This window comes from Podarcis liolepis, assembly GCF_965112155.1.
Source record: "Podarcis liolepis genome assembly, chromosome: 1".
NCBI lineage: Eukaryota > Metazoa > Chordata > Lepidosauria > Squamata > Lacertidae > Podarcis > Podarcis liolepis.
In genome coordinates, this window is record NC_139554.1 from 79,420,616 (window position 1) to 79,440,536 (window position 19,921).

At 42.5% G+C, this 19,921-nt stretch overlaps 1 protein-coding gene across 1 annotated transcript in view; it reads left to right on the forward strand.

Moving 5' to 3' along the window:
* Positions 1 to 1,776: 1,776 nt before the first annotated feature.
* Positions 1,777 to 19,921, forward strand: part of LOC310689245 (uncharacterized protein) — a 34,655-nt gene continuing 16,510 nt past the window's right edge. Inside the window, exons 1-14 of the mRNA XM_083466673.1 lie at positions 1,777 to 1,884; positions 3,822 to 4,190; positions 4,694 to 6,440; positions 6,852 to 6,923; positions 8,086 to 8,205; positions 8,404 to 8,472; positions 9,036 to 9,206; positions 10,163 to 10,333; positions 11,039 to 11,209; positions 12,364 to 12,528; positions 13,485 to 13,655; positions 15,210 to 15,380; positions 16,549 to 16,719; positions 17,473 to 17,486. Coding sequence (XP_083322799.1) covers positions 3,890 to 4,190; positions 4,694 to 6,440; positions 6,852 to 6,923; positions 8,086 to 8,205; positions 8,404 to 8,472; positions 9,036 to 9,206; positions 10,163 to 10,333; positions 11,039 to 11,209; positions 12,364 to 12,528; positions 13,485 to 13,655; positions 15,210 to 15,380; positions 16,549 to 16,719; positions 17,473 to 17,486 — 3,514 coding nt within the window. The 5' untranslated portion in view covers positions 1,777 to 1,884; positions 3,822 to 3,889. The remainder of the gene's footprint in view (positions 1,885 to 3,821; positions 4,191 to 4,693; positions 6,441 to 6,851; positions 6,924 to 8,085; positions 8,206 to 8,403; positions 8,473 to 9,035; positions 9,207 to 10,162; positions 10,334 to 11,038; positions 11,210 to 12,363; positions 12,529 to 13,484; positions 13,656 to 15,209; positions 15,381 to 16,548; positions 16,720 to 17,472; positions 17,487 to 19,921) is intronic.

Consider the following 19,921-nt stretch of genomic DNA (forward strand, 5'->3'; position numbering starts at 1 on the left):
TAGGTGTGATCCGTGGAAAGTAACCACCAGAAAAGTTGAGGGCATACTGTGATAAAAAGGCTCCCAAAGTATAGTCATTTTAAAGAAGAAAGTCCATATGTATTTGCAGATGACTTATGAAGTGTGTGCGCTGCGTGTATTTTCACTTTTTTTAAAAAAATCAAGGATTTATATTTTACAGAGCTTGTAGCAGTATGTTAGGAATTCAGTGGTAATGACTTTCCTTTGTTACACCTTCTCTTTGCTCTTACTCTGAAGAAGAACACAGGGGTCATTGGGCCCCACAAATAACCCAGAGATGCATTTGAAATAAAAGCACACATTCTACTCATGTAAAAACACGCTGATTTCCGGACCGTCCGCGAGCCGGATTGAGAAGGCAATTGGGCTGGACCTTAGGTTGCCTACCGCTGCTCTACACCATTCATAACCCGCCTCTATTATGCCCCTGATTTCTTGCCTGTTTTCTAAACTAGAAAGCCCCAAATGTTGTAACCTTTCTTCATAGGAGTTGCTGAAGTCCCTTGATCATTTTGATAGACCATGCATGCTGTTATCCTTGCCTCTAAATGTGCTTGTCCCCCTCAGGTTGCGTTGTTGTTGTTGTTGTTGTTTAGTCGTTTAGTCGTGTCCGACTCTTCGTGACCCCATGGACCAGAGCACACCAGGCACTCCTGTCTTCCACTGTCTCCCGCAGTTTGGTCAAACTCATGCTGGTAGCTTCGAGAACACTATCCAACCATCTTGTCCTCTGTCGTCCCCTTCTCCTTGTGCCCTCAATCTTTCCCAACATCAGGGTCTTTTCCAGGGAGTCTTTTCTTCTCATGAGGTGGCCAAAGTATTGGAGCCTCAGCTTCAGGATCTGTCCTTCCCGTGAGCACTCAGGGCTGATTTCGTTAAGAATGGATAGGTTTGATCTTCTTGCAGTCCATGGGACTCTCAAGAGTCTCCTCCAACACCATAATTCAAAAGCATCAATTCTTCGGCAGCCAGCCTTCTTTATGGTCCAGCTCTCACTTCCATACACCACTACTGGGAAAAACATAGCTTTAGCTATATGGACCTTTGTTGGCAAGGTGATGTCTCTGCTTTGTGTCATTGTTATCTTCATGCTATTGGTGGTTGGCATCTCTCATTTGTTCTTCCCACCTACCCATCACTATCTGAGCTGGACCTGGGAATTAACCTGCTAAGAGAGTCAGGAATGAGGCTGCTGGCTGAGATGGTGAAACACCCAGAGTGCAAGACACAGAAACTGGTGTAAGTGATGGGTTAGCATTCTATCTTCTGTGTTTGCTATTTCTGCTAGAATCATAAAATCCTGTGCCTGACCCAGTTATTCTGTCATTACAAAGAAAACAACCATTCATCTTCTTTCACTTGGTTCCTGTATATTTTTGTATCTTTTTCAATCATTGCTGCTAAAAATGTGGTTTGGACAAACAACTCGTACTCTAATAGCCCACTGGTCCCAGTGTGATGTTTCCAGACATCTTTGCAGAAGAAAATATAACTTTTCCAGATAAAAATCAAAGTATTGCTTCACAGTCCGTCTGCGAACAGCTCCTAGGGAGAGGCAGCAATTATATATAGGACCTCAGGCTAAGTATCCCGGGTTTCTTTTTCTTTTTGCGGGTGGGTGGGCAAACTCCTGCCTCGCTGTGGGCAAGTTCAGGGAGGGCAGGCGAGTGTTTGGGCGAAGAGGGGCTCTGGATCTGGAGCGCAGCAACCTTCGAGGCAACGCCGTTGCCTGCTGCGTCACCAGCGCTGTGCGTGCCTTTCGCGTTTATGGGAAAGTGACGCGCCTGACTCCTTAAAAGTCCAGAAAAAACACTGGCTGCACCGCGAGGAGAGATGGGCGCTGGAGCAGCGAGAAGCCGAGCGGTGAGATGCGCCCGAGTGGCCGCGCCTGCTTTTTCTGCCCTTCCCTCGGCTGGGCCTTTTCCCCGCTGTCGTCTGAACCGGCCTCGCGGCTCAGATCTCCCGAGTCTGGGCTCGTCCCTTCTCACGTCGCAGCCTGGAAAAAGGGGAGTTTTAGATCTCGCGGGGAGGAGGCGAGAGGGGCCAGCATTCTCACTCGATCTGAGGGAGAAGCTGCGATGCGTGTTCTCAGAGACCTGTTGCGTTATTAGTCACCACGTCATATCCCAGGGCAAGGTTTTTGTTGCTTTTCTGAGCACGTAGCGGGACGCAAGCTGTGCGGTTTCGAAATATGAAGATGTGCGGAGTTAGACGCGCGTGTTTATTAAGCACTTAAATAATAGGCAGTGTCAGGGACACAATGCGTTCAGTTGTCATGTTTAAACTGCCGAAGCAGTATTGAAACACCACTTTCCTTTGGGCGGGAATATCCTCTTTCATCTTTGGGCAGGTAACGCTTAATCAACGCCCTGAAAGCGCCCTTCTTCTTGCAGCTGTTGCTGAACTAAAGGCAGATCCATAAAATAATCATCAATCTCTCTTGTGTCTGAAAGGAAATTTGTGAGGTGGGAAAACCTGCTTCTAAAACCTATGCCAGGGCTCAGTTACAGTGTTGAAAAATACTTCCTTCTAATCTCCTTAAAAAAATAAATAAATCCCCACATTTGAATTAGTTATTGCTCTTAATTGATTTTTTTTTCTTTTACAAACATGCATTTTCTTTTTATTTCTGTTAATTTTCTTTGAATGTTTCAAAAAACTGAGGTCGGGGGAGTGGGATAAAATGGTTTTATAAAAACCAAATTGCCCCATGTTTAAGATGTGCTGGCTTGTTTATATGCTTGCTTTCTGTATGCAGGAGGAGAGTCAGCCAGTGTTATTTTTCTTAGGAGTATTGCAGGGAAGACACTACACATCATGCTCAGGGCATGTTGATATAATAATTACTTTGCTTTAGCCATCATCTGAAATACTGAAAAAAGTATGTTATGTAATTAATGTGTGTGTCATTAACACTGATGACTAAGAAAGATTTCAGAACCTGCTTTCCAATTTCCAAATAACAGGTTTTAGTTTATCACAATTAATTTAATTTAAATATTTACATCCTCTGTTTCTACTCAAGGCAGGTCTCCAAGGGGGCTAACAACATGACTGAGAGTCACTGCAAATAATTCCACAACTAAATTAAGAACCAACCCACAATAGTCAGTCAAATCAAATAAATGCCACTGGAAGCCTAAGGAAAGAAGACATTTTAACTTGTTGTGCCCAAGCTTAGTAATACCAAAATGTTTTAAATTTGTCCAGTGATTGCTTTTATTTTGAGTAAGCGCTGCAGATTTGTTAGACGCTGATGAAATATGGTCAATCCTATTGGCCTTGGTTAATAACATACTGGCCTTACTAATGGATATTTCTGTTCTAATGGAAGCTTCTCAGCAATCTTCAAGGCCTGATCCCTGCAGATGAAAATGAAGTAATCTAGAATTATGTTATGGGAACATGCTAGGTAATTATTGGACTGTTCCATGGGGATAGCCATGGGCGTAGCCAGGATTATTGGGGGGGGGAGGCCTTTTGTTAGGCAAGGTAGGCCTTTCGTTGGGGGCAGAATCTGAGTTTGCTCTGTATTTTTATTGAATTTTCTCGTTTTAGCGGGGGCAGTTGCCCCTCCCTGCCCCCCTGGCTACACCCATGGTGATATTTCAGTTGGTTAGAGCATGGTGCCGATAACACTAGGGTTGCAGGTTCAATCCCCGTAAGAGACACCTGAATTGCAGGGGGTTGGCCTAGATCATCCTTGGGGTTCCTTCCAACTTTATGATCTCTTTAGCTTGCCTTTCACAATCTCTAAGTAACAGCTTTTCATCTTTTTCTGTCACTTTGTGTGGCCCCAGATCTGAGAACAGAGTCCTTTTATGAGATCGCCAAAGCTCTGCTCCAGCCTCTAACAAGCAAACCCACAATGGCTCACCCAGATCTAGCGATGGGTAGGAATGAAACCTTAAGCCAAACCCTCTATGATGCCTTGGAAGAACTCCTTGAAGACCAGTTTAACATTTTTAAACAGAAGCTACAAGACATTGACCATGATGGAAAGGGGAAAATCCCCAAAGTTCAGCTGGACAGTGCTGATAGATCCGATGTTATTCATCTCATGTGTGACTTCTATGGTGAGGCCAATGCAGTAATAGTATGCATATGTGTCCTTGAGCATATTGGCAAGGAAGACATTGCTGCAAATCTCAAAGAAGCAACACGGAAAGGTAAGAAATCGTAGCATATTGCTGGAGATTCACTTTTTTCTTTTCTTTTCTTGTTCCTGTTAAAGAGGATCTCCAGTAAGCAAATGCATTGGATCCTGGTGGAACTGCTAACAGGGACTCACCTGAAGAACTCCATTATCAGGCAGGGGTATAAGGACTTGGGCAGCCCTTAAGGTACCTTGGACTCAAGTTGTTAAGGCCCTTGTAAGTTAATACAAGAAGCTTAAACTTGGCTCAGTATCATATGGGCAGTCAGTGCAAGCTTTTAAGCACTGGACTTACATTCTAGCAGTAGTCTGTCCCCATGAACAGTGGAGCCACAGCATTTTACATCTCCACATTTGATTGGGATGGGATTATATATGTCTGTGTAGTTCATGTACAGGCTAGAACAGCTTTTTATATTTACTGATCTTTCTCATTTGAAGACAAGAGATGGAATTCCTAACAAAAAATATTTGGTGCTTTCTCAATACTTCTGCTAGAGCATGTCCTTTTCTTAGGTTCTAGGTTAACCTACAGAGACTACATAAAGGGCAAATTTCAGTCAATGAAAGTCTATCCTTCCCTTGCTGAAAATCTGCTTCGAAGCTGCCAGTATTCAAAGCTAACCTTTGATATTGAGAGTCCCAGAAAGCAGAAGGAAGAACATGAAATCATGGCTTTAGGATGGGTATATTTTCGAGACACTTACATGGACTATTGTAGCCTTCAATCAGAGCATACCACTGAAAAGCTATTCAATCCTGATAGAAATGGACTGGTTCCACAAATCGTTGTACTGCAGGGAGCTGCAGGGATCGGGAAAACAACAACAGCAAGAAAAATCATGTTTGACTGGGCCTGTGGAAGACTTTATCAGGCCATGTTTGATTATGTTTTCTACATTAATTGTGGAGAGATGAACCTCTGTAATGAGGATAGTAGTATTGCAGAAATCATTTTAAAACGGTGGCCCCGACAGGATGAAATTAAGAAGATGCTGGAGAATCCGAAGAAACTGCTGTTTGTAATTGATGGGTTTGATGAATTAAGATGCCCCCTTCAACCAGACCCCTTTTGTACTGATCCCTGGCAGAAGGGGCCTGTGGAGGTCCTCCTGGGCAGCTTACTTAAGAAAAAACTCCTTCCTGAATCCTACTTGATAATAACAACGAGACCAACAGCCCTGGGGTATCTCCATGAGTGCTCAGAGGAATTACGTCGCCATTTCAAGATCCTGGGATTTTCAAAAGAGGACAGAGAGAAATATTTCCACAAATTCTTTGAGAATAAAGACCGAGCAACTCAAGCTTTCAGTCTTGTAAAACAGAACGAGACCCTCTTCACCATGTGCTCGGTTCCCCTTGTGTGCTGCATCATCTGCATGGTGTTGGTACAACAGATGGAAAACAGTGAGGATCTTTGGCAAACATCCAACACGCTCTCTGCCATCTATATGCTTTACCTTTCCAGCTTGCTAAAGCTGCACCACAGCAGCTCATCAAAGGAACATATTAGAAAGAACTTGAAAAGTTTGTGTTCTCTGGCTGCAGATGGAATCTGGAAACGAAAAATACTGTTCTGGGAGGAAGAAATCAAAGAGCTCGGCTTAGATCAGGAAGACTCCCTCCCCCTCTTTCTGAGCAAGAGTATTTTCAGAAGGAACATCGAATGTGAACATGCCTACAGCTTCATTCACTTAAGCTTCCAGGAGTTTTTTGCAGCCTTATCTTACTTACTGGAAGAAGGAGAAGGGCTGAGTTCTGAAAATCCTAATCGAGATGTGATCGGATTATTAGAAAGCTACGCAGTTTCCAGACCTGATTTAGAAGTAACGGTGCGCTTCCTCTTTGGCCTCGTAAATGAAGGAAAGGGAATGAAGGACATGAAAGAGAGATTTGGATGGAAATTTTCGCCTAAGATTAAAGAAGTCTTATTAGAATGGGTGAAAAACACCACAGAAACAAAGATGGATGTACATGAGAGGCATAAGCACCAATGGCTTGAATGCTTGTATGAGAACCAAGAGGAAAATTTTGTGGAAAGTGCATTGGATCACGTGACTGAAGTTACCGTACACGGAAGATACCTGACTAAGACGAGAGTGATGGCCCAGGCATATTGCTTGGAGCACTGCTCTGCTTTGGAGGTCCTTCACGTGGAGGAAATGTTATTTATGAGATATTATGATTTTACCGAAGAAATACTAGAAAAAGAGGAGGAAGAAGAAGAGGGAAAACTTACTAGTTCAGAACCACGTTCAGACGGGTATGTATGATTGAAATAAGGGATGTTGAGTTTCTCTGCACCTGCCACTTCCACACACGGGATTTCACCACATGCAGCAACTTTTTGCCCTTTTCTGATATTTTCCAGAGTTTCTGATGAGGACACACATTTGACTTTGAACTCTCATGAAATTCTTCACACACACACACACACACACACACACACCATGTGTTTTCTTGATGCTGACCAGCCAGATCTTCTTTTGATAGACAGATTTCTGGTTAATAGCCAAAAACAGTTAAGACCCCATTTAACTCTTGGCTGACCAGCTGCTGCATTAGGAATTCCTAGAGTGGGCAAAAGGTGTTGACCGTGGCAGCAGGGCAGATGCAGGAGTTGGGAAGTGTGTGGGTGGTATGAACTAAATGTTCCCATGACGTTGTATTATAGATTATGGCCTTGGAGGAAAGCAAGAATGCAAGGGAGTCTGGCCCCCAAAACACAGGGGAGCGGCATGGCAGGGTGAGCATCCCAGTTCCTTGGGAGGATGATGAGTAACGCACTACTTTTGTGGTGCTTGGAGTCTGTTGATCAAAATGGGAGATAGAGAATGCTTCTGTATTGTATACTGTGAAGCATGATAGGAAATGTTCATGAACTTAGAGAGGAGCCTACCTGGGCTGTATCTTTGTGGCTCAGTCACAGAGTTATCAGCATACAGTCACATGAAAGAGAAAGTATTTCATGTCTATGCATATCTAAACTGACAGGCATCCATGTTGGGTGTAGTGCCTCTTCTGAGCTACTGAAAAGAATGGATATGTTAATCTTCATCTCCAGCAAAAAGGTTGCAATGGAGAAGAGCTTTGATTTTAGCTCAAAATGCTTGTTTTTGTATAATCTTTTTTTATTGAGTTTTACATTGCATATTTAAATTCAAACATTAAACACCACCATCAGCATTTAGGATTCCCTGCATCCTTAGACTCCCCTCCACCCTTCCATGGTTACCATTTTCAATATTTTCCAACTGCCTCACATATTTTCTCTTTTTCTTAAACAGTCCATTTTTACCTTAGTTTTTATTACATTACACGCGTTACTCAAATCCTGCCAAAGTTTTTAGTTGTTTACAGTGTTCTCTTAAGTACATTGTAAATTTTCCCCATTCCATATTGAAGTTCCTCTCTTCCTGGTTTCTGATTTTCCTGGTCATTTTCACCATTTCAGCGTTGTCCATAATCATCAGCCATTCATCTCTGGTCAGGACCAGATATTTGTAATCTAAGTTATCGTGCCTTATGCTGGAACCAGTGCAAGAGTTATGCAACTGAGTGAATGTAATTTTTATTGTTTGAAGTTGAGAGCTGAGTTCTGTGATAGTGCAGTTTTTTTGTAGGGATACAGTTAGGGCCAAAGGCGCCATCTTGAGAGGGCGGGCTGGGCAGAAGCTTCCCAAGCTTTGGGAAGGAGGCACCAGACTTTAATACTTTAATACTCTAATTTACCGGGAACATGTAGGGGTCCAGCTCAGTTTCCCATGTCCAAAGACTGCACACCACTGTTCTGTGAGTAAAGGTTTTTGAACCATATTTTTGGACTGGATAATTTTTATTTCAATACAAGAGTCAGTTTTTGTTCAATCAGTGGCTTCCACTGGATAATAATATAATAATCTCAATAGGTTATGGGCCCAGATCCAGAGACTTAGAAGAGACCCAGAGTACAATTTTTTGAATCGACTGACTTGTGGTATTTTTGGGAGACCTGAAGAACCTTTGTTTGGGAAGCTGGAATCCTGTTGGTAAGTCCTCCTTTTGGGGGGTGGGATGTGGCCTGATCCCTTGGATCAACTCGCACCGAGATACTGATAGTGGGACAGGTTGTGCAACAGTGGTATGATTAAAGTACAGGTTTGAAAACCACCACACTATTTTCGTCATAAAAATAAAAGAATATGACGAACCTTTTCTTAACAAGGACATTTTCTTTCATCTCTTAGTGAACAGTATCAAAACCCAGCCATCTTCAAAGCACTGAAGTCTCCAAAAAGTAACTTAAAGTGTGTGAGGTAAGAAACTGTTTGCGTTTAACTTCATTAGAGTCCTTTTGCAAGGGCAGAATATTGACCCTGATCCTGGCTGTGATGGACCCAAGTGGGTGTTCCTCTGCACTGTCCTCAGTTTCTTCAGTCAGCGAAAGGCAGCTCATAAAGCATGGAAAAGAAACCCACAGAAGTATCCCCAGTGGCTCCTCTCTAGCTCTCTCAAGCCTAATACGGAGCACCAGAATCAGTCAATATCGTGCCCATGTTTCTGGCCCACCAACGCTTTTTGCCTGATCCGGGCAGTCCTGCTGCTTTTGGGTAACTGTGCCCCAGGATGTTCATTCCGGGGAGGAGGGTTCAGTGAATTTAGGGGGACAGACTTGGCAGGCTTGCTACCACCCACAGTTCTCATGTCTCCTTCCAACAAACGCTATGTATCGGAGATGATGGTTAAAGGTTGAATTGTAGAGAACGTGGACATTTTGTGGCTGGAAGGAAATACAATGCTAGCATTGTTATTGTTTTGTTTTATTGTATACGCTGAATCATTTTCTATATACAGATTTTCATCCAATTGTCCTCCACAGAGTGAAGTTTTTTAGTGAACAGCTTGTTCCTTGTGGTTTCCTCGCATCTGTTCTCTCTGTTAACTCAACACTATTGGAGCTGGAGCTGGGAAGAAATAAAGTCGGAGATTCAGGACTGAAGCTGCTAGCTGAGGGACTAAAGCACCCAAACTGCCAAATACAGAAAGTGATGTGAGTCAGTGCCTGTTAAGATTTCGGCCTCCCTGCGTATCTGCTCCGTTTGCTACTATGATTGCTGGGGCTGAAGGTTTATAAGGTCCCTCCCTTTATCTCACTCCTTCATTCTGAAGACAAGTGAGGTCAGCAATAAGTGGGACGAGAGTCCATCTCTGTTTGCTAACCCTCTTGAGTAGAGCTGGGTGATATTTCAATTCATCATCTGAAACCGATATGAAGTTCAGATTGCGATATCAGTTTCAGACTTTTTGAGCTGGCAATACATCACGGCTCCCTGGCCACCACCAGCACAGCACATTTCACTTCCATCTGCCTGTGCTGTACTGGCAGCGGCCGGGAAGCTGCAGTGTATTGCCAGCTCAATTGTCTGCTCTCCCATCTGCCTGCCTGCACATTTGCCTTTGCCTGAGCAAGTGGGACAGGCTGTCTTTCCTCCACCTTCTCAGGCTCCCTCTAACAAGGCCAAGCTGTGGAGAGAGGATGGGAGGGAGTCGGCAGGAGTGCCTTCACCCAGCAAGCAGGCAGCCTTCTTCATTTCCTCCTAGTCACTCCACAGCCCCACCACTTTTTCAGCCTTTTTCGGTATTATTTCAGATATCATGATATAGCACTGATAGTTAGTTGGTGGTATATTATGATGTTGAAAACCAGATATTGTCCAGCCCTACTCTTGACATCAGAGATGCAGATGAAACAGTATTTGTGGAGGTGTGGGTCAGAAAGGAACATGGCAACTTTGTTAGCCAACTTTTGTTGTTGTGACGGAAGCTATGGAAATGTGGGATGTAGTCATATGTACATACAGCTTTCCCCTCTGAGGAGTTCCACTGGCACTTTGCCAGCGCCAAGGCAACCAGAATATCTTAGGAGATGGCAGTGGGGAAAGGAAAACATGGGGACAGATGTGTAAACATGTTTTATTTTCATGCTTGTATTTCTGTTTGCTGTAGGTTATATAGCTGTGGACTGACAGGAGCATGTTGTGAGGACCTGTCCTCTGTGCTCTGTACCAAGCAGACCCTGACAGATCTGGATTTATCAGACAACGCACTAGGAAATTTTGGAATCCGCCAACTTAGTGAAGGTTTAAAACATCCTAACTGCAGGCTGCAGAAGCTCGTGTGAGTGTTAACAGGCAGAACAACAATGAAATAATTGTGCACCTGGAAAACCAACCAGATTTTTGCAGTCACATACACTGTTTTATTGATAACCCTTTCAAAGCCTAATCACCTCGCCAGTAGTCAGCATGTTCCCCATATAAAGCTCACTTTAAGTTCCTTATTCTCAAATGGTTTGGATCAGCTAGTCCTTATTTAACATTAAAAAAGAGAATGTTTACTCCAGTTTCGAACTAAATGTGTGTTTATTTGAGTTTTTATTTGTTTCTGCCTACAAAACTTCCCTTTCTCTTGTTCATGTGACTTTTTGGAGAATGTTTGGGGAAATGAGAAATGCTGGCAAAGAAACAAATATTAAGTTTTTAAGGCTGTCCTAATAATGTAAACTGTTGAGAGAGTAAGAACTCAACAAAATAAAATACACACCAAGGGGTGTAAGGGGCCATTCTCATGGCAGACCAGCACTGGCCTCATTTGGACCTGGGAATTTGGCAACCAGAAAGCCACCCCACTGTCCTTTCTGACCCATTGTGCAAAACCCTTCACTTATTTTGCTTGCTTTTTAAAAAGCCATGCTCAGTGTTTCCTGCATTGCAGGGGGTTGGACTTCTGGTCCCTTCCAATCTATGATTGTTCTTGTTTTCGAAATTCTATTCACAACTCATCCAGAAGTATTCTTGTTTTTTCTTTTGCTGTCCTCTGCAGGTTATCCAACTGTTCTTTCTCAGGAACTGCTTGTTGGGGTTTCGCCGAAGTTTTGCGTACAAGCCAGACGCTGAGAGAGTTAGATCTGCGTTTCAATAAAGTGTGGAACATAGGAATGATGTTGCTGTGTATGGGACTAAAGGATCCAGCTTGTAAATTAGAGAACCTACAGTAAGTTTGACTGGTGCAGTTCACTCTACTGAATGCTTCATGCAGGTGTTTTCAACTTTGGGGTGGGGTGGGCACACTTGGATTATTTTTTTAAAATATAAATTTGTATTAATTTTCCAATATTTACCCAATATTACCACAGTTTTGCCAATTATACAGATACCAATCAATATCAAAATAGTTCCAATTAATTCCAAATTTATACAATTTAAGCAAAGTGTTTCCTCACATTCCTTGATCAGTGGTTTTTGTCCAGTTCTTATATTGCTGTGGTTCATTTTTTTAATCAACTTCTAATTACATTTCAGTTAGTATATTAATCATTAAGATAACAGCTACATTTTTTAGCAATTACTATTCATGTTAATGCCATATCTAACTTTTTCTAGGATTTCAAATAAGGTGCTCTGATTATTTCCCTTTTTTCTGTGTGTGTCAGTCTGAATATATCCAATTCTTCTTTGGCGATCACTTGTCGCTGAGTAAGATTGTCTTCCATAAACACGGTTTTAACAATGAGTCTGTAAGTGATTGTGTAAGCCAATTCTGGATCCACACATCCTTCCACAGCCTTGAGACAGTCTTTAAACCTCTTTTGTTGACCACCAGCATTATGCTTTCCATTTTTAAGTTCAGAAATTATGAAGTCCTTGGCATTTGTCCTCTCCAGACCCTCTCCAATCCAAAGCAACATCACCAAATAATTGAAACCCTTGCCATATTAAACCCATTCCCACCTTGCCCTTGGAAACCCATGACATGGAGAGAGATGTAAGTGCTGCTGACCTGCTCCCCATATGTCTCCCTGGTTGAAAAAATGTACCATCCTAGTGTGAGCTCCCACTCCTCATGCTTTACTTCTTGCTGCATGTAGGAGACAGTGGAACACTGATGCCATGACAGCATGCCATGTGTTTCCCCAAGCTACAGATTATCAGGGAGATGCATGTGGCCACCATTAGCCAAACATCTTCCTGTTGCAGGTATCACAGAATCACAGAATCATAGAGTTGGAAGAGACCACAAGGGCCATCAAGTCCAACCCATGGAGTCCAACCCATGGAGTCTGGTCCAGAGCCACTCCATGTTTTATCCTTCCATCTTTACCATATATGGTGTGTGCTGTTGGAATGAGCTATGTTTCCATCTTGCAGGTTGGTTAAGTGCAGCATCACAAGTTGTGGAGATCTGTCTTCTGTCCTTGCCACAAACCAGATGCTGAAACAAGTAGATTTACGAGATAATAAACTGGGAGATTCAGAAGTGAGGCTGCTGTGTGAGGGCTTGAAACATCCAAACTGCAAGCTTGAGGTTTTGTCGTAAGTATGAAATCTGCCTCTTGGAATGCATTGTGCAAAAGGCTTCTTCCAGTAATGATAAAAAGAATATCTACAATTATACTTCCGTTCTACGGGGGGGGGGGGGGGTTTCGTATAGGTTTCTATGTAATGTGGGATACATTGCCAAGAAAAGGGTTATCAAAAGTGTAACAGAGAGAAGGACACGGAGATGTTTGCTAGATTTTTTTCTACCACCAAAAAGATCTTGAGGCCATGATGGATAGCTTGATCAAGTTTGTTGACTCATTGTGCAGCACCTGTAAAAAAGGTGAATTGTGTGCTGGAGATCATTAGGAAGGGGGTTGAAAATATGACTGTCGGAATCTTAATTCCTTTATACAGATTTCTGCTGCAATCACACTTGAAACACTATGTATAGTTCTGGTTGCCATACCTCAAAACGGATCTTGCAGAGCTGGAGCGGGTGCAGAGGAGGACAAAATAATCAAGTGGCTGGAACGACTCTGTGAAGGAGAGTTGCTATATTTGGGACTTTTTAGTTTATGAAAGAGCTGAAAGAATAATAGTGGAATTGAAGGCTTGTAACAGATACCCCTGAACCTTCCTCTATCTCAACAGCAGCCACTACCTGATTATTCAGAGAATCATAACCTCCTTTAATAAATAAAACACCTGTAGGTACCCTGAAATATGTATGGGGCATCTCCAAACACATTTAAAAAGTAATCTTGCTCCAGATTCTCAGAAATGTAGAGCTAATATTCCAGCACAATAGTTGCAAAACAGTTAGACAGTATTTAACAAATGATATCATAGTTTACAGACATTATCTGCTGGTACGTAAATTGGCTCGAAGGATTCAGCATTAGGGAACTTCAGAAGTGATTATATCATAATTGGAAAATTGTTTTTTTTTTTACCAAACAGTCATATTACTTCTTCTGTTCATAGCCATTTCCTTCTGTTTGATTTAGGTTGTTTGCTTGCTGTCTGACAGCAGATTGTTGCAAGGCTCTGTCTTCTGCTCTCATTACCAACCAGACCTTAAGAAAATTAGATTTAACTTGGAATGCATTAGGTGATTCAGGGGTGAAGCTACTATGTGAAGGGCTAAAACATCCAGACTGCAAGCTGCAGAGTTTGAGGTGAGTACTTGTGTGAGCATGTGAAAATATGCAATGCAGTGTAATATGTAATAAATGCAGCATTTTTGTCATGCAAAATGGAGTGATCATGGTGATACCTATTGGCAGACAAAAACTATCAGGAGTTAAGCTAATGGGAAATTAATGCCCCTCGCATTGCTGTTGGGGCACATGTCATACGTTCAACAGCAAATCTATATAGATATTCTTGACTTCTTTTTACACTATTTGCAAGTGAGACTATTATACATCCAAGTGAGTAAAAATAATCATTTATAATGATTATTATTTATTATTTATACCCCTCCCATTTGGCTGGGTTTCCCCAGCCATTCTGGGCGGCTTCCAACAAAATGTTAAAAATATAGTAGAAGAAAGAATCTTGACAGATTGCCGCTCTGAGTGGCTTGTATGATCTAATTGGGTCCATGTTAAACTGACCAAAGCTCAAAGCCAGGCAAGTATGGGTTATGTTAAACCCACAAGTCTAGAATCTGGAAATGGCAGTCCAGCAACAGGAAATGGATGTTAGAAAAACCAATTGGATGTTACGAAAACATTCTTTAAGAAACAGATAAAAGTTCCTAGAAGCTTTAAAGAGGGCTCCAGAACTTTCTTTAGTGTGTAGGAGTGGCACTCTAGGTTTGATTGGTGTCAGCTGGAGGTGCAAATAAAGGGAGGAAGTTGCAGGCTGCAATTTCTGCACTATGAAAGCACACACACACACATAGCACGCACGCTAACAACAAGGTTGGAAGTAGGACAATGTATGCTGCTGATACTGTGAGTTTTGTTGTATCAGGATTGTTAATTATTGGACTGAGATTATACCATGCTGGAGAGATAAAGAAGGAATGTAAATAGTTTATAATAATGATAACAGAAATGCTTGTGCAACCAGTCAAGCAATAAAGAAGCTCTTGACTGTGAATTTGAGTATGACTCCTGTTCTTGTCCTCTGCCTCGGAAAAACAGTAAGAAGTGGTTTTGCTGAGGTGCCACCACACAAGCAGAAAGCGCAGCAGAAGTGTGTGGGCGGTAACCTCTAATACTGGAATATTGTTTCCTTTTTGTTTTGAAAGTGAAAGATTGCCAAACTTGTGGGGCGGGAGGTGGGGCTTGTGTATTTAACCCTCTGAAGCACAGGTGGACTTTCCTTACTTGGAGGTTTTTAAGCAGAGGTTGGATGGCCATAAGTCATGGATTCTTTAGTTGAGATTCTAGGATAGGCCTGTGTGACCCCTTGGCTGCTCTCTAGGTTAGCCCTGGCAACCTGTGCCAGATTAAACCCTGTGGAAGCCCCTAGGTATTCAAAATCTTGGGGCCTCCCTCACAAATTATCTCCTAACATGTTTTTGGAATTTTCTTTCAAAACGAAATCAATATTATTTTGAACCGTTGTTGCGGGCCCCCTAAAAGGTTGGTGCCTTCTCTGCCTGTTTGGGAATCCATCACTGCTGACAACCTTTCGCTAATGCCCAACTGATCAGCCATCAGGATATCTATTGAGTGTGTTTGTATGTCAGTGATAACTCTTGTTACTGTTCCGTGCAGGTTGTCCCACTGCTCTTTTACACAAGCTTGTGGCGGGGATCTTGCCGAAGTCCTGAGGGAGAGCCAGACACTGATAGAACTGGATCTGGCTTGGAATGAAATCGAAGACAAGGGAGTGGAGCTGCTCTGCGAGGGACTGAAACACCCAGACTGTAAACTGGAGATTCTAGAGTAGGTCACCAGCTCCTTTGCAGAAGCACAACACTCTCTTTAATCTGTGCTTGTTTTCATTTGTCAGGGTGCTGCAACAGTTGTTAAAAATGAGGACTCAGTATCAACTGCATTTTAAAAATAGTTGTGTTACTGTGTTTGGATTTGTCATATTAAGAAAACAAACACACATGTGCCCCAGTTTGTCAGTCTGCCCAGCACTCTTCATAAAACAGCCTGCCTTACCTAGTTTCTGCTTGGAGGTAATTGTAGATAATATTTAAAGTAGATCTTCTGTAAATTCCAGGGGAAACGCTTCCCCAACATCCTGTGCAAAGCAGAGAGTGACAGTATTACCCAATGGCTTGACCATGTGGCTGTGACAATCGATCCCTCTTTGCGCTTCACATGCAAGTTTAAAAACCAATCCCCTTGCCTCTTATCCTTGCTATGGGGAGAAGGCTGCCATGTGTGGTTTTTCAGGAGAAGTCGTATATCAGGGTTGGGCAACCGCAGTCCCAAGGACTGAATGAGACTCTCCAGTCATTTGGCTTTTGGGACTCTCTCCAGATCAGGCCATACTCTTTCCCAGGCCATACTCCCTTTGAGTACTTTTGCCAGTTGGAATGTGTCCTTGAACAGTGAAACACCTCTTCCTTCCTTGGAAGGAGAATGGAGAAAAGTGTGTGTGTGTGTGTGTGTGTGTGTGTGTGTGTGTGTGTGTAAGTAAACTACTGGCTTTGGCATCAGTGGGATGTAGCTCACTATATGCAAAAGTAAGATTCACATCCATTGCTCTGTCCATATTTACATCTAGCCCTGCCCACCACTGGTTTGTGGCCCTCAGAAAGTTGTCCATAATGGAATGGGGCCCTTGGCTAAGCCAGCAGTAGATAATCTGAGCAGGCGAAGGGAAGTGATCACATACATGGTTAGATCTTTTGAATCCTGTCATAATGGCAGGACAACTCATATGCCCCAGTACCATTCCTGTTGCCCTTCATTAAAACCATGAGAGGCTGGTGAGGGTTGTGGAGATCCTAACAGCAGCTGCCTGGTCCCGAGGAAGATAGTTGCTGTGAAAGAATCTCCCTTGGATTATTTATTCAGTTATTTAGTGCCAGGCATTTTGAAGCTACGACAGTGAGAATGAAGGATGTCACTGGGGATTTGTCCTTACATTGTGTAGGCTGCATGGGTGCGGCAAGACACCTGCTGCTTGTGAGAACCTCTGTGCTGCCCTGACTACAAACCAGTCACTGACCAGACTGCATGTCAGCTGTGACGTCCTGGGAGCCTCTGGCAAGGATCAGTTCAGAAATGCACTGCAACATGGAAGGAGAAGACGGCAGGGACTATGGTGAGTTATTTCCGGCAGCCATTTTGAAATCGTGCCTCATAATGAATGGGCACTTAAGGAAATTGCAATTCTGTCTACCAGAATGTGGGATTTCTTGTAGGGGAAATCTGTCATGTCAGAGTGTGGCCTCTAGGGGATTGGGTCTAGGCGTTACTCTTACCCCTGAGCCATATATTCCAGCAGGATGGGTTATTTTTAAAAGAATCTGGCCTTGTTTTAATACTTCTGGTGGTCTGTCCAGCTTTAGGTTTAAGGCACTATACCAGAAGAGCACATGCAGGAGTGCCAATGCAATTTTCTCAGTCCAATACATTTTTCAGTAGATCAGCCCCTTTGGTAGCAAAAGAGGACACGGATTTGCATATGTTGTGTGTCATATGCAAATTTGTGTCCGATTATGCGAGTAGAGGGCCCCTTCCCCCCAAAGTAGTGCACCAGGTTGGCAAATGCTAATACATAGGATTGGAGCCTAAAGCTTTAGCGGCAATTCAAATTTGTGCTTAAAATAGGAAAATAAACCATTGTTTAGGCTGCGCAGGCTTACTATCCTTCCGCAAATGTTATAGAAAAGAATATTAAAAGATGGGTTTTTAGTTTGTATACAGAACAACCAGGCATTTTGTGTTTTAGGATGAAACACCTGGGGCCTTATTTCTAGCAATAACCAGAACTTATTTCTAGCAGTAACTAGAACTTGACCAAGAACTTGTCCTTTCTCAATACTGGAAAATTAAATGCGATTTTCGATTACAGGTTGAATGGAGAACGTATTGGCATACCCGAGTGGTGATGAAAGAAGTGAAGATTAAGAAAACTATGGGCAGGATTCACCTAATTGGTTCTGTTGGCAGAAGACCTGCACAAAGACTTTCACTTGCACAGTGTGGCTTTCTCTCCCCCCCTTTTATTTTATTATACAATAATATGCATTATATATTTCATTATGCAATAACTCCTTCCTTGAGCCCTCTGTGCACCTCCACCCCACTGAAATTGGTTTGGGGTTTGTTTGTTTGTTGGAGAGAAACTGGAATAGTCTTGAGGGGGAGGAGGGGAGACTTCCATCTGGCAGGCAGGAATGTTTGCGCAAATGGATAAACAGGAAGAGCACAAGATTAAATTCCACCCAGTAATTCTGGCAATTAAATACTTTTATCAAAAAGATATCATTGTTGAGAAATGGCAGCCAAAAGTCACCAACCCAACCAAGCTTTACTTTGAAGGGGAAATAAATTTGAGATGTAAGTTTCTGCAGGCTGCTTGTGGGTGCCCGTTATATAGTTCATATGAGATTATTGCATTTTGGGGGGCAATAATTCTAGTTTTGTCCCTGGGAGCAAATTAACCACTTTTAAGTTTTGGAATCCCCCCCCCCCGAAACCGTAAAGCAGTATATAAATTCCAGGAAACAAATAGAATCAACTTGTTGGTTGTATACAGAAAAAAAAAAGGTTGTTAGGGCTGTAAAACCCCATACCATTAACATCCTTGCAGTCTAAAGGTGTCGTTCTGCCTATAACTTACCCACATTTCTTTGTGTCTCACTGCCATCAGAACTGTACAGTGGTACCTCAGGTTAAGTACTTAATTTGTTCCGGAGGTCCGTTCTTAACCTGAAACTGTTCTTAACCTGAAGCACCACTTTAGCTAATGGGGCCTCCGGCTGCTGCCACGCCGCTGGAGGACGATTTCTGTTCTCATCCTGAAGCAAAGTTCTTAACCTGAAGCACTATTTCTGGGTTAGCGGAGTGTGTAAACTGAAGCGTATGTAACCCGAGGTACCACTGTATAGGTTTGATAAGGATTTGACACAGGGCCTTTACAGTGGTGGCAACCAGGTTGTGGAATGACTTTGGAGGTTTTTATGGCCCCCAGCCTTTTCATTCAGCTACAAAGCCTGGTTTATTTCACTGGGCCTTTGGTCTTGGGTATTGTTTTTGGTCTGATTCTTTATTGTTATTTGAACGCTGTATTGCATTTGCTGTTTGTGAGTTTTTATTTTTATTTGGTAATTCTAATGCTGTGTTGGATTTTATCTGTTTTTATGTGTCGTAAGTGGTTTTAAAGCCCTTTAGTGGTAAAGGCAGGCTAAATAGAGAGAGAGAGAGAGAGAGAGAGAGAGAGAGAGAGAGAGTATCACACACCATTATTTAAAAGTAGCCAGTTGTGCAGTAGTTACAATACTACTGCAACCGTTCATCAATGGCTGCTTACCATGTACCACAAACATCATCACCAGTCAGTGATTTTATGTGTGAATAGACCATAGAAAATTATATACTGGAGTTAGAAATGTTGGGCCCCCTCCCATTTATTTAAACATTGGGATACTTTCCAATGAGATGCTTAAGGTTTGTCTACACCAGTGTTTCCTGTGTGCTTGCTGCAGTTTGCACTCTCATTTAACTTGCACTGTCCACGTGATGTTACCATCAAACAACACCATCTTGAGACTTCTCCCTTCTTAATTCTAGTTTACCTGACGTGGGTAGAATCTGATTAAAAATTGGGGGGGACGGACCTCTCCACTTGGGGTTGCAGACAAATTGTTTTGGAGGTTTTGGGTGGGGAGATCAATTGTCACTTTTTGCTATTCCCCTTGCTATTCCCCTTGCCACCCAATACCTCTTCAGTGCTTTCATTTCTTTTTCAGCCACATTCTCACAGGGAAACGAACATAGCTTATGTAGGTTTTAAAAAAATTAATTTATTAATCTCTTAGATTTGCACTAAATCAGAAAAATGCAAGCCTGTGTGCTAAGAATTTACAATTGCCTTGGCTTGTGTGCACTGCTTAGGTGGGGATTTATTATTATTATTATTACTTTTTATTATTTTTATTATTTTTAAAGTGTGCCCATAGCTATCTGCTTGCATGCCCTTGCCATGGAAAAAACGGTTTGAAGAACATGGAGAATGCCAATGTATGTTGAAAAGGGTTCTAGGTAATGCAGCCAAACACTTGAGAGTGGGCAAAATTACGTAGCTGGGCAGGCAGTAGAAGCAGAGGCATGCTTATTAAGCAGTGGGCACTGGTGAAGGCAAGGAGAATAAGACAAAAAGCTGATGCCCTGTTGCTATGCTGTGTGAAAATCTGACTAGGCTGAATAGTCAATGCATTGCTTCCATGTGAAGTATGAAGTGAATGCTTTTTTTCCTGTGTTCAGTGTAACATTTCTCCACTGCCTGCGAAGGGCATGTT